Below are 14,920 nucleotides of genomic sequence, written 5' to 3'. Positions count from 1 at the left end.
TTTACCTGTGTGCTAGCTGAATCGGTAGCGTAAGCAGCACTGACTTGAAGTTGTGTACCTTGTGAATTGAGAGAGTTTACCACTCCTTACTATTTGTTAATCATTTAATCTCCTGGCCTCATTATTTGTTAATTCTCTTCACTATAATCGACATTACACAATGGTTCTCCATCTGCGTGTCTATATGTTTGTATACATGGGTCAATCATATGAAAAAAAAAAAATTAAAAAAAAACAAAAAAACATACAACTCTTTATAACGCCTACCAATTAACTCTCACAATCCTAGTTTTGTTTTGTTTTTCATCGCAGCAAACACTTTCCCAAAACAATCCGATCACCACGAGGCATCACAAAAACCTTCTGTCGTTTCGGCGAAGGTTCACCATGTGCTTTTCTCAACTGAGGCAGCTGGACAAAACTCCTCAACATATTAATTTTTTTTTCCCGAAAACATCATTCCGAAACTATCCAATCAAACATGCAAGTCGACAAAAAAGCCTTCCGTCATTCCAGCAATACCCCCCTCTCCCCCACACACCTCCCCCAAAACACAAACCCCTACCTTCTCCCCTACCCCCCTGGCTTCTTCCTGCCGCTGCTGCTGCCGTCGTCGTCACTCACGTCTGGCGCTTCTTTTGCAGCATGCCCAGGTTTTCGTGGATGATGGGGTTATTGGGGTCAAGCTGCAGCGCCACCTTGTAGGCTTTCTCCGCCTTCTCCAGCTTGCCCCAGCGATGGTACAGCACCCCTGGAATAAATGTGTGACGCGTTTGTGAGGACCAGTCAGACCAGGGGTGGGTTCTATGAGGCGAAGTTTGCTTATCGCTAAGAATGTTCCTAACTCCACAGTAAGTTCCACAGACTTAGGAACATTCTTTGCCCTTAAGCAAACTTAGCACTGCAAAGATCGCCTCATGCTTGAGTGAACTTAGCAGTGCAAGTTTGCTTATTGCTAAGAATGTTCCCAAGTCCACCGTAAATTCCATATACAAAGGAACATACTTAACTCTAAGCAAAAAAGGAAACGTTCTTCCTAAAATTACATTTATGTAACATACTTAACCGTGACCCACTAGTGCAGACTCTGGCAGGGAGTCTGATTCCTGTCCTGTGCAAACTACTACCTGCCTATGCAGAGAAAACGAAAGTAGCTACGGCTGATAACCTCCTGTAGTAGGTTACCTCCCCACCGCATCTCTGACTAGCGCCCTCTTTTTCCGGCAGACTCCACAGTAAATTCCATACACTTAGGAACATTCTTAGCTCTTAAGCAAACTTAGCACTGCAAAGATTGCCTCATGCAAGAGCAAACTTAGCAGTGCAAGTTTATTTATTGCTAAGAATGTTCCTAACTCCATGGTAAACTCCATAAGCTTACGAACATTCTTAACTCTAAGCAAAAAGTTTGCTTATTGCTAAGAATGTTCTTGACTCCACGGTAAACTCAACAGACTTTGAAACATTCCTAACTCTAAGCAAAAAGTTTGCTTATCACTAAGAATATTCCTAACTCCACTGTAAATTCAATACACTTAGGAACATTCTTAACTCTTAAGCAAACTTACCACCGCAAGGATTGCCTCATGCTTGAGCGAACTTAGCAGCGCAAGTTTGTCTATCACTAAGAATGTTCCTAACTCCATGGTAAACTCCTTAAGCTTAGGAACATTCTTAACTTTAAGCAGAAAGTTTGCTTATCACTAAGAATGTTCTTGACTCCACAGTAAACTCAATAGACTTTTAAACATTCGTAACTCTCAGCAGAAAGTTTTCTCATCACTGAGAATGTTCCTAACTCCACGGTAAATTCCATACACGTAGGAACATTTGTAACTCAAGCAAAAAGTTTGATTATTGCTAAGAATGTTTCTCACTCCACGGTAAATGTCATATACTTAAGAACATTCTTAGCTCTTAAGCAAACTTAGCACTGCAAAGAATGCCTCATGCATGAGTGAACTTAGTAGCGCAAGTTTGTTTATCGCTAAGAATGTTCCTAACTCCATGGTAAACTCCATAAGTTCAGGAACATTCTTAACTCTAAGCAAAAAGTTTGATCATCACTAAGAATATTCCTAATTCCATGGTAAATTTCACAAACTTAGGATCATTCTTAACTCTAAGCAAAAAGTTTGATTATTGCTAAGAATGTTCCCTAACTCCACAGTAAATTTCATATACTTAGGAACATTTTCAACTCTTAAGCAAAAAGTTTGCTTATCGCTAAGAATTTTCCTAACCCCACACTAAATTCCATACACTTAGGAACATTCTTAACTCTATGCAAAAAGTTTGCTTATTGCTAAGAATGTTCCTAACTCCACGGTGAATGCCACAGACTTTGGAACATTCAAAGATCGTAAGCAAACTTTGCGCTGCAAAGATCATCTCATGCAACCTGGCCATGTTTACCTTTACGATTTAGGCTTTTTTTTTCATGTCAGCTTACACTACCTGTAAGCAAAAGGAAATTTTCTATCTAAAATTACGTTTAAATAACATACTTACCGTGACCGAACTAGTGCAGACTCCGGCAGGGGTCTGACATTCCTGTCCTGTGCAAACTATCCGCCCATGCGGAGCAGACGAAACTACGGCCGATAACCTCCCGGAAGTAGGTAACCTCCCCTTTGTCCCGCTGGTTATCGCCCTCTTTTTCCGGCAGCCATCATGACTCCTGTACCTGTGCTCTTCATACGGCTAAGTTTTTCGTATTTTCTGTCTGTCTGTCGATTCTCTGGCGTTCTTGTTTGTGGTCAAATTATGTCTCCAACCAGGTCACATAATTATGTAGCTCGATTGGGGATTCGTGCTAAAATTAAGGCGCGATCGCAATCGATTCGCTGACACTCTGGGCCCTCTATTTTGTGAGCTTTAAAGGTAGATGCTTTGACACGACATTGTCATTGTTACTATCTAGTTTCTTCCCTTGTTTGTTTGCTTTTGTTTCGCTGCTCCATCATCTCCATGGCCTAAGCGCGTTGGGTTACGCTGCTGGTCAGGCATCTGCTTGGCAGATGTGGTGCAGCGTATATGGTTTTGTCCGAACGCAGTGACGCCTCCTTGAGCTACTGAAACTGAAACTGAAACTGCCCCATCATCTGCAGAGCTTGGTCTCCAACAGAGGATAGGCGCTATATGAGTGTCCATATCAATCTTCTTCTTCTTCATTCGTGGGCTGCAACCCCCACATTCACTCGTGCGTACACAAGTAGGCTTTTACGTGCATGACCGTTTTTACACCACCAGGTAGGCAGCCACACTCCGTTTTCAGGGGTATGCATGCAGGGTATATTCTTGTTTCCACAACCAACCTAATGCTGACATGGATTACACAGGATCTTTAACGTGCGTATTTGATCTTCTGTTTGCGTATACACACGAAGGGGGTTCAGGTCACTAGCAGGTCTGCGCATCTGTTGACTTGGGAGATCGGAAAAATCTCCACCCTTTACCAACCAGGCGCCGTTACCGAGATTCGAACCCAGGACCCTAAGATTGAAAACTCCAATGCTTTAACCACTCGGCTATGGTGCCCGACATTCTGCATTAAATTGATACATACAGAAATTTTTTTTTTTTTTTTTTTTTTTTTTTGAAAGGAAAAAAAAAAAGAAAAAAAAACTCCACTGACCCAAGTTGAGGTGGTAGCGTGCCTCGCGGCCGTCGAGGCGGATAGCGGACAGGAAGCTGTGCTCCGAGTCTTCCCAGAGTTCCATCTTGCCCTGCACGTTAGCCACGTTGAACCACAGCATGGCGGACTCTGGCAGGTGTTTGAGGGCCGCCACCCCCATCTTCACCGCCTGGTCCTGACGACCTGTCCGGACACGCAGGCACACGCCACGTCGTTAGTAAGAGGAGTTTAAATTACACTCCCTGTTTGGCCTAGTTTGCATCAGTCTGACGTGGTACAGTGTATGACACAAAAAATAATATTATTGTTGTTGTTTTTTTTGTTGCTGATCACACTCACGTCGCATCGGTAGTATTATAATTATTGTTGTAATTATTATTATTACTGATCAGACACACGTCACATCTTGAGTCTGTGTTGTGTTGTGCTGTGCTGTGCTGCTGCTGTGCTGTGCTGTGCTGTGCTGCTGTGTTGTATTACTGTGCTGTGTTGTGTTGAGCTGTTATGTGTTGTGTTTGGCTGTATTGTGCTATGCTGTGTTATCCTGTGCTGAACTGTGCTGTGCTGTGCTGTGTTTGAGCGCAATCACGATCACTCGGTCTTGACAACCCACCAAACAGTGCAACAACATACATCACATCTTTGTCATCATGATTATGACAGTACATTAACAGTGTTTTCAAACCTCTCAAAAAGTGCTTTATAACATCTTTGTCATCATGATCATGACAGTACATTAACAGTGTTTTCAAACCTCTCAAAGTGCTTTATAACATCTGTGTCATCATGATCATGACAGTATTTTAATAGTGTTTTCAAACTTCTCAAAGTTCTGTATAACAACATTGGCTGTGCTGCCCTATGCTGTGTTGTATTTTGTAGCGCTGTGTTGTGTTGTGGTGTCCTGTGGTGTATTGTGTTATGCTGTGTTATGCTGTGTTGTGCTGTGTTGTGCTGTGCTTTATTGTGTTATACTGTGTTGTACTGTGTTATGCTGTTATATTGTGTTATGCTGTGCTGTGTTATATTGTGTTATGCTGTGCTGTGTTAAATTGTGTTATGCTGTGCTGTATTGTGTTATGCTGCATAGTGTTATGCTATACTGTGTTATATTGTGTTATGCTGTTATACTGTGTTGTGCTGTGCTGTGTTGTATTGTGTTATGTTATGCTGTGTTGTATTGTGTTATGCTGTGTTGTACTGTGTTATGCTGTGTTGTGCTGTGCTTTATTGTGTTATACTGTGTTGTACTGTGTTATGCTGTGTTGTGTTGTGTTGTGTTGTGTTATGCTGTGTTGTATTGTGTTATGCTGTGTTGTGTTGTATTGTGTTATGCTATGCTGTGTTGTATTGTGTTATGCTATGTTGTGCTATATTGTGTTATGCTGTGCTGTGTTGTATTGTGTTATGCTATGCTGTGTTATATTGTGTTATGCTATGTTGTGCTATATTGTGTTACGCTGTGCTGTGTTGTGTTATGCCGTGCTGTGCTGTGTTATATTGTGTTATGCTATGTTGTGCTATATTGTGTTATGCTGTGCTGTGTTGTACTGTGTTATGCTATGCTGTGTTGTATTGTGTTACGCTGTGCTGTGTTACGCTGTGCCGTGCTGTGTTATGCTGTGCTGTGTTGTGCTACACTGCACTGTGTTACGCTGAGCCATATTGTGTTACGCTGTGCCGTGCTGTGTTATGCTGTGCTGTGTTGTGTTACACTGTGCTGAGTTACGCTGTGCTGTGTGATGCTGTGCTGCTGTGTGTGTATGGGGGGTGGGGTACTCGGAACGAACAGCATTAGACTCATGCCACCGGTACCATGCAGATGATGGGGCAGCAACAACAACAACAAACAAGAGAGGCAAGGCCTTCAAGACTCACTTGTGATACACTGAAAAAAAAAAATCCAAGCTTTTTATGTATTGAGTATAATTTCAAAATGTAATGTTTAAGATGAGAAAGATCAGTTTAAAGCGAATTATGTCCCCTAGTATTTAATATAGAGTAATTTCCCTTTTTTACTACCTGCACCAAAACGTTTGCAAAATAAATAAAACTTCCATGCTTAGCAAAAGAAGTTCCTGTTTGAACAAAAAATGATAATAATGACTGCTCTTGTTGTTGGGTCAGAATATCAGATCAAAGTGCCAAGTTTATAGAATACAAAAAATATAAATATAACAGTAAATGCTGTTTGTATATAATTTGGCTTCCTTTTTTTTTTTTTTTTTTGTGCCCATCCCAAGGTGCAATATTGTTTTAAACAAGATGACTGGAAAGAACTGAATTTTTCCTATTTTTATGCCTAATTTGGTGTCAACTGACAAAGTATTTGCAGAGAAAATGTCAATGTTAAAGTTTACCACGGACACACAGACACACACACACACACAGACAACCGAACACCGGGTTAAAATATAGACTCACTTTGTTTACACAAGTGAGTCAAAAACCCTAAAAAATCGGAACAGCAAAAGACGGTAACTCACCAAGATTGTCCAGCAGGGTGACGGCATTAGACTAAAAGTTGTGTTGCTGGGGTTCGAGTCTGGTAACATTGTGCTGTGCTGTGCTGTGTTGTGTTATGCTGTGTTGTGTTGTGTTGTGTTATGCTGTGCTACTGTGTTCTCTGTGTGTACGGGGGTTACTCAGAATAAGTGGCATGACAGTAACTCTGTTTACGCACACCCAGATTCAAACTCTCCACTGTTGGCCGCCGTTCTTTCTCTGTCTGTAATTGGAATGAACTTCCTATTTCGCTTCGTCAGGTCTCCACACTCAGCTCTTTCAAATCTGGCCTTAAAACCCACCTCTTCCCAAAACAGCCTCTCTTCCCTGCCTCTTCCTTGTCTTCCTTTTCTTTTTTTCCAATTTTAGAGTTATGCATATGTTTGAATGACTGGTGTGAAAGTGTTTTGATTTGTCTCTGCACAAGATTCAGCGCTATATAAATATAATTATCGTCATTATTAATCATAACGAACTGTAAAGGGCGGTAACTGACCCAGGCTGTCCAGCAGGATGATGGCGTTGGACCAGGAGTTTGTGGTGCTGGGATTTGAGTCTGGAAGCATTGTGCTGTGTTGTGTTGTGCTGTGTTGTAATGTGTTATGCTGTTCTGCTGTGTTCTGTGTGTGTACGGGGGTTACTCAGAATAAGCGGCATGACAGTAACTCTGTTAAGGGCAGTAACTGACCCAGGTTGTCCAGCAGGATGATGGCGTTGGACCAGGAGTTGTGGTGCTGGGGTTTGAGTCTGGTGGCGTTGTGCCAGGCCAACAGGGCCTCCTGGTGTCGCTTCTGGTCCAGGTACTGTGACACGTTGGTGCCAAAAGTCATGATAAATGATAATCATGGTGATAACAAATAATAACGATAAGAAGAAGAAGAAGAAGAATAGATAAGAAGAAGAAGAAGCATAGATAATGATAAGAAAAAGAAGAAGAATATCATCATCAACAGCATCATCATTATTGTTATTATTACCATTATTACAAGAAGAAGAAGAAGAATTAATAACAATAATAATAATGACAATAAGAAGAAGAAGACGAAGAAGAAACAATCATCATCATCATCATCATCATCATAATGATGATGATAACAAACCAACAACAACAACGACAACAATGACGACGACGACGACGACGATGATGATGACGATGATGATGATGATAGTGACAATAAGAAGATGAGGAAGAAACAGAACAACGACGATGATACACGATTACTACTACTACTAATGATAACAACAACAATGATAATAATAACATTGATAATGATACTAATACTAATACTGATGATGATGATCATCATCATCATCAAAATGATACTAACAAGAAGAAGATGAAGAAAAAGAAAACAAAGAAAAAGAACAACACTGATACACTACTATGACTCCTATTACTACTGCTACTACTACAACTACTACTACTGCTACTACTACTACTAATAATAATAACAATAATAATAATGATAATGATAATAACAAGAAGATGAAGAAGAAGGAGAAGAAAAATAACAACAATAATGATTATGATATGATAACCATAACAATAATAATAATGTACATTTATAGCGTGCCCTTTTTTTCCTAAGAGCTCAGGGTGCTTTTTTACATGAAAGAAAAAGTTACAAATGACATGAATCTTTCATGACCAACTCTGTCTCAAAACCCCTCAATCCCCCCTCCACTCTCCCTCTCCCACACTCTCCCTCTCCCACTCTTCATGCATCCAAGGTGAGCTGACATGGATGGTGTTGGAGAAGAAGGAAGCTGACAGTGCTTATCGATAGGTTTTTAACAAGATGAGTTTTTAGTGATGAGCTTCTTCTTCTTCTTCTTCTGCGTTCGTGGGCTGCAACTCCCACGTTCACTCGTATATACGCGAGTGGGCTTTTACGTGTATGACCGTTTCTAACCCGCCATGTAGGCAGCCATACTCCGCTTTCGGGGGTGTGCATGCTGGGTATGTTCTTGTTTCCATAACCCACCGAACGCTGACATGGATTACAGGATCTTTAACGTGCGTACTTGATCTTCTGCTTGCGTATACACATGAAGGGGGTTCAGGCACTGGCAGGTCTGCACATATGTTGACCTGGGAAATCGTAAAAATCTCCACCCTTTACCCACCAGGCGCTGTCACCGTGATTCGAACCCGGGACCTTCAGATTGAAAGTCCAATGCTTTAACCATTCGGCTATTGCACCCGTCGTAGTGATGAGTGAAACGCAGAGATAGAATCAGATACACAAATATCTTGAGGAAGGTTGCTCAAGATATGAGGAGCAGCAAAGAGGAAAGAACGTCCACCACAGGTTTTTGTATTGACACAGAGAAATTTTCTGAAGGTAACAGTCAGAGGAAAAGGAGAGAGTTCTTGAGAGAGTGCAAGCCCTGATAAGGTCAGAAAGATTATGGGTAGGTCCTCTAGAGTGGAAAGCTGAACAGCAGAGACACACAACTTTGTATCTAATCCTTGCTTAAACTCTCTCCGGACGAAGGAACGCTATAGCGTTCATGACGTTAGGTAGCGTTCTCGGACGACGGAACTCTATAGTGGTTTCGACAATCAAAATTTTTCCACATTTTCCTCATGGTGTAGCATAACAATTGCAGCTACACCGGGCATTGCGAATGTGTCAAGGGTCGAATGGAAAGTTTCTTCATGAGATTTCGTAACAACACACTCCACAGCGAGCCAGCAAGTTCAGGACCTCACACGACAAGCTAATCTACATATGTATTGAAAATGGCGTCACAGGCGATACAAGCGGAAATTTTTGAAGCAAACTAGATCATGACAGCGGCTTTTACTACTGCTAAAGTGATTAAAATGCTTCAGACTGAAACTTTCGACATCGACGAGGATGATGAAGACGTTAAATAAAGTAAATGCAGTGAAGAAAGCTACCAGCAAGAAGGTACTGACAGTGACTCAGCTTCTGACAGCAGTGAAGAGGGATGGGGGTGGGTGTTCACACGACGTAAGGAGAGGGGTCAGTGGGTCAAGTACAGTGAGTTTCATTCAGTTACTTTATGTTTTGTATTTTTTGTGATTTTTTTCCTAACCCAAACAAATGGGTCTGTAGGGTAAAGCAAGGGAGAGAACTATTCGTCCGGAGTGAGTTAACTCACTCGGGACGACAAGTTTTCTCCCTTGCTTTTCCCCACAGACGGCCCATTTGTAAGGGTTTGGAAAAAAATTACAAAAAATACAAAATACTGTGTAAGAAAATGAAACTTTCAGAACTGGTTTATTACGTGTTGAGCTATTACATATAAAAAAAATCAAATTTCTCATCTTATTTTTTCAGTTTTGCCATATGTAGAAAATACTGCCAATTTTTCACCCCGAATCACCATACCCATGCTCGCTTTCTGCATTAAATTTGCTTTCTTCTTCGTCATCATCCACCTCTTCAATGTCTGACCCTTCAGTCTGTAGCATTTCAAGTACTTCGGCAACCCTAAAACATTGCCATCACTGCCTTGTTCGCTTCAAAACATTCTGAGAAGAGGCCGCTTTGCTAACAGGCCGGCACGCGAGCAGACGACCGGTCAGTGACTTTGTCAGTGTGTGTGCGAGACAGGCCACACATCCGAGACAAACCAATCATACTGTTCGATTGTGGAGTGACCCAGAATAGCGCACTCTGCTTGGCTAATCACAAAATCATGTGTACAGCGCATGATGGAATTTTACTTTCGGAGAATGCTATTCCATTCCTTCGTCCGAAACCGAATACGTTTTGTGTAGGAATGCGTGAGCATTCCTTCGTCCGGAAAGAGTTAATGGGGAGCCAGTGTAGAAATTATATCACAGACTGACATAAGTTTATATTTGGGCCAACAGCAAAGTGAGAGCTGTATTATCAATGGTTTCTCCAGTCAATAGGAAACCATTTACAGCTTAGTCTTTTGTGAAGGACTATGACTCTCAAACTAGGAGGCAAAATTGCACTGGCTCTTAGTGCTGCAGCCTTGTGGGCTAGTTGGCCTTTGGGAACCATCCCAACGCCGACTGTCCTAAAACCCTCTTGGCCGAGAGAGTGGGGATGTAACTTGGGCAAGACACTCTCCACTATAATCAAATTCTAGCCCAAATAGTCAGAACAGCAGTTGCCTCCTCTGCTGTTCTGACGGTCATAGTCGGACACGACTGACTATCATATATATATATATATATATATTGTAGCCCAAATAGTCGGAACAGCAGTTGCCTCCTCTGCTCTTCTGACGGTCATAGTCGGACACGACTGACTATCATATATATATATAGCGTAGAAATTGCGGAGGTGGGGAGAAATGCAATCAGTACGTTGAGCTCTGAGAGTCAGACAGACAGTACTGTTCTCACCAGGTTGCCCAGGTTGTAGTAGCAGTCAGGGTAGTTGTGGCGGTGACTGATGGCGGTGCGATAGCTGGTCTCCGATTGGTCGTACTTCTTCAGCGACGCCTGCACGATGCCAAGGTTCATCCAAGCTGCCGCAAACACTGGGCTGCCATGGCAAGAACCCGGCAACGACGGTTTCAGTTTCAGTTTCTCAAAGAGACATCGATACACACACGGCACATCATAACGCGACACAGCAACACGACACACAACACAACACAGCACAGCACAACAAGAACACAACACAACATAGCACATACACACACAGACACATACACACACACACATACACACGCACACACAGACACTCACACACACATGCAAACACACACAAACACACACACGAAGGGAGAGCAGCGTACTGACTTGATAGTGACGGCCTTGGTCAGCAGCGTTTCAGCCTCCAGATTGTCTCCCCTGTCTTTGAGGATGTTGGCCAAATTGTTCATAGCCTGGTCATATTCCGGGTTCAGTCTGATTTGAAAAAAAGAAAGAAAAAAAAAGAAAAAAAGAATACAGAACTATAAAGACCTGTTTATGAATACAATACTGTATGAGTGATGGCCTAGAGGTAACGCGTCCGCTTAGGAAGCGAGAGAACCTGAGCACGCTGGTTCGAATCACGGCTCAGCCGCCGATATTTTCTCCCCCTCCACTAGACCTTGAGTGGTGGTCTGGACGCTAGTCATTCAGATGAGACGATAAACCGAGGTCCCGTGTGCAGCACGAACTTAGCGCACGTAAAAGAACCCATGGCAACAAAAGGGTTGTTCCTGGCAAAATTCTGTAGAAAAATCCACGTCAATAGGAAAAACAAATAAAACTGCATGCAGGAAAAATACAAAAAAATGGGTGGTGCTGTAGTATAGCGACGCGCTCTCCCTGGGGAGAGCAGCCCGAATTTCACACAGAGAAATCTGTTGTGATAAAAAGCTGTAGTATAGCGACGCGCTCTCCCTGGGGAGAGCAGCCCGAATTTCACACAGAGAAATCTGTTGTAATAAAAAGAAATACACAAATTTCTTTTTATCACAACAGATTTCTCTGTGTGAAATTCGGGCTGCTCTCCCCAGGGAGAGCGCGTCGCTACACGACAGCGCCACCTTTTTTTTTTTGCATTTTTTCCTGCGTGCAGTTTTATTAGTTTTTCCTATCAAAGTGGATTTTTCTACAGAGTTTTGCCAGGAACAACCCTTTTGTTGCCGTGGGTTCTTTTACGTGCGCTAAGTGCACACAGGACCTCAGTTTATCATCTCATCTGAATGACTAGCATCCACGAACCAGCGCGCTCAGATTCTCTCGCTTCCTTGGCGAACGCGCTAGGTCATCACTCCACACTTGTCAATGGCACAATATTTGAGTGGTTAAAGCAATGGAGTTTCAATCTCAGGGTCCCTGGTATGCATCACGGTAACGGCACCTGGTGGGTTAAGGGTGGAGATTTTTTCAATTTCCCAGGTCAACAGATGTGCAGACCTGTTAGTGCCTGAACGCCTTTAGTGTGTGTGTACACACAAACAGAAAGTCAAACACGCATGTTAAAGATCCTGTAATCCATGTCAGCGTTCGGTGGGTTACGGACAACAAGAACATGCCCAGCATGCACACCCCTGGAAACGGAGCATGGCTGCCTACGTGGCGGGGTAAAAATGGTCATACACATAAAAACCCACTCGTGTAAAGATGAGTGAACATTTCTGTTGTGAAAAGAATACTGAGACTAGGTGAGAAAAGGGAGTAATTAAAAAACAACAAGAGAGGCAAGGCCTTCAAGACTCACTTGTGATACACTTTAAGAAAAATCCAAGCTTTTTATGTATTGAGTATAATTTCAAAATGTAATGTTTAAGATGAAAAAGATCAGTTTAAAGCAAATTAAGTCCCCTAGCATTAATTACAGAGTAATTTCCCTTTTTTACTATCTGCACCAAAAACATTTGCAAAATAAATAAAAATTCCATGCTGGGCAAAAGAAGTTCCTGTTTGAACATAAAATGATAATAATGACTGCTCTTGTTGTTGGGTCAGAATATCAGATCAAAGTGCCAAGTTTAGAGAATACAAAAAATACAAATATAACAGTAAATGCAGTTTGCATATAATTAGGCTTCATTTTTTTATTTTTTTGTGCCCATCCCAGAGGTGCAATATTCTTTTAAACAAGATGACAGGAAAGAACTGAATTTTTCCTATTTTTATGCCTAATTTGGTGTCAACTGACAAAGTATTTGCAGAGAGAATGTCAATGTTAAAGTTTACCAGAGACACACAGACACACACACACATACAGACAACCGAACACTGGGTTAAAACATAGACTCACTTTGATTACACAAGTGAGTCAAAAAGTGGTAACTCTCTCCATTCACCAGGTACACAACTTCCAAGTCAATGCTGCTTACGCTACCTATTCATCAAGCACACAGGTAAATAACCGGTACATTGAAACAAACCCAGACACTTCCTCATAAAAAGGAAACTCCTCACACCGATCATTTGACATGTGCACACAGCAGTAATATCAGAAGAACTGTGCAATCACAAAAGCAGCGACTGCTGCAACTGTGTGTACTACTACTGCTACTACTACTACTACTACTACTGTCAAAATGCTGTGAATAAATCTGTAACTCACTCGATGGCCAGCCGGTATTTCTGAATGGCGTAATCTGTTTCGCCACGATCCGCCTGAAGTTTGGCAATGTTGTAGTGCACCTGGATAAAGATTGTATGATAAAATAGTGTGTTGTGTTGTGTTGTATTGTGTTGTGTTGTGTTGTATGTGCTGTATTGTACTGAATTGTATTGTACTGAATTGTATTGTATTGTGTTGTGTTGTGTTGTGTTGTGTTGTATTGTGTTGTGTTGTATTGTGTTGTGTTGTGTTGTGTTGTGTTGTGTTGTATTGTGTTGTGTTGTGTTGTGTTGTGTTGTGTTGAGTTGTATTGTGTTGAATTGTATTGTGTTGTGTTGTGTTGTGTTGAGTTGTATTGTGTTGACTTGTATTGTATTGTGTTGTGTTGTGTTGTATGTGCTGTATTGTACTGAATTGTATTGTGTTGTGTTGTATTGTATTGTGTTGTGTTGTATTGTGTTGTGTTGTGTTGTGTTGAGTTGTATTGTGTTGTGTTGTGTTGAGTTGTATTGTGTTTTATTGTATTGCATTGCATTGCATTGCATTGTATTGTATTGTATTGTGGTGTGGTGTGGTGTGGTGTGTCATGGGGTGTTGTGGCGCGTCATGTTGTGTTGTGTTGTACTGTGTCATGCTGTGGTGTGCTGTGCCAGAGTTGTGTTGTGTTGCAATGGTGTTGTACTGTTCCGATTTTTAGTTTTTTGTACTGTCGTGCACTGTATTGCGTGTTGTACTGCATTGTGCTGTACTGTGTCAAATTGTGTTGTATTGCTTTGTACTGAACTGTATTGAATTATGTTGTATTGTACTGCATTGTGTTGTACTGCAGTGTGTTGAAAGTATTGTGTTTCATTATGTTGTATTACACTGCAATGAATGCATTGGATTGTACGAATCAATATGCATACAATTGTTTATCCACATTTGCTAACCACGACATGGGTAGAGTCGAAACTATTTAATAACCAACCCAACCACTTTCAAACCACAGTACACTAAACTTCAGAAAGCGATATTTGTCACAATCATTATATTAGTTGTTATTCTCTCATCGCTTGCATCGTACAATGTATAACCCCACATTACACATAAACATCTGATACTTGCAAATAATACAACAGCACAGAAAAAACCATATACGTATATTTCAACCAACAAGTAAAAAGACAACAAATAAGTGTTATACAAATCTGACTGATTCTAACCCCAAACTTATCAACTCTTTTTCCACACTAAACCATGGAGGCAATCGATTCACCCTCAAAACAGATGGTAAAGCACATATTGCTATCTAGTCTTTACGTTTCAGAGTTTCCCATTTGTCAACTAAAACTAACAACAAAATCACAAATAACTGACATCCTGCCCAACACAACAATTCTGTTGGTTTATAACCATGCACAACCTCCGGTTCAAAGAGGCCTAAACTCAGAACTTCCCAGCTATTACATGCCAGCATCATGGACACAGTAGCTCAATTCAAATGCCCTGTAACATTGCCGCAAGTGTACAGGGTTATAGAGGTTACAAACACCAGGGACATCCTCTACACAGGAGAAGGGTGTCGAAGACCAACCTAGCTCAGTCATCAAGAATGGGGTACTAACATCACGTACTACCAGTAAGAGCCGGCAAGAGAGAATGGCGTGAAACCGCTGGTAACGTCCACTTAGGCAGTATGGGGAGTAAATCAGGACGTCTGTTCATGTAAGCATGTGTGGCTGAACATCATGGCGATCACCGTCAAGTGTAG

General features: G+C 41.6%; 1 protein-coding gene across 1 annotated transcript in view; it reads right to left on the bottom strand.

The window, feature by feature from the left end:
* Positions 1-612: 612 nt before the first annotated feature.
* The window catches only part of LOC143275234 (protein O-mannosyl-transferase TMTC4-like), a 38,260-nt gene continuing 23,952 nt past the window's right edge, over positions 613-14,920 (bottom strand). Inside the window, exons 11-16 of the mRNA XM_076579208.1 lie at positions 13,168-13,247; positions 10,899-11,006; positions 10,497-10,638; positions 6,831-6,945; positions 3,638-3,820; positions 613-751 (exon numbers count right to left, since the gene is read on the bottom strand). Of these exons, the coding sequence (XP_076435323.1) occupies positions 621-751; positions 3,638-3,820; positions 6,831-6,945; positions 10,497-10,638; positions 10,899-11,006; positions 13,168-13,247 (759 nt within the window). The 3' untranslated portion in view covers positions 613-620. The remainder of the gene's footprint in view (positions 752-3,637; positions 3,821-6,830; positions 6,946-10,496; positions 10,639-10,898; positions 11,007-13,167; positions 13,248-14,920) is intronic.

This window comes from Babylonia areolata, chromosome 30, assembly GCF_041734735.1.
Source record: "Babylonia areolata isolate BAREFJ2019XMU chromosome 30, ASM4173473v1, whole genome shotgun sequence".
Taxonomy (NCBI): Eukaryota; Metazoa; Mollusca; class Gastropoda; order Neogastropoda; family Buccinidae; genus Babylonia; species Babylonia areolata.
The sequence above is the reverse complement of the archived record's forward strand: the minus strand, read 5'-3'. Positions and strand labels throughout refer to the sequence as shown.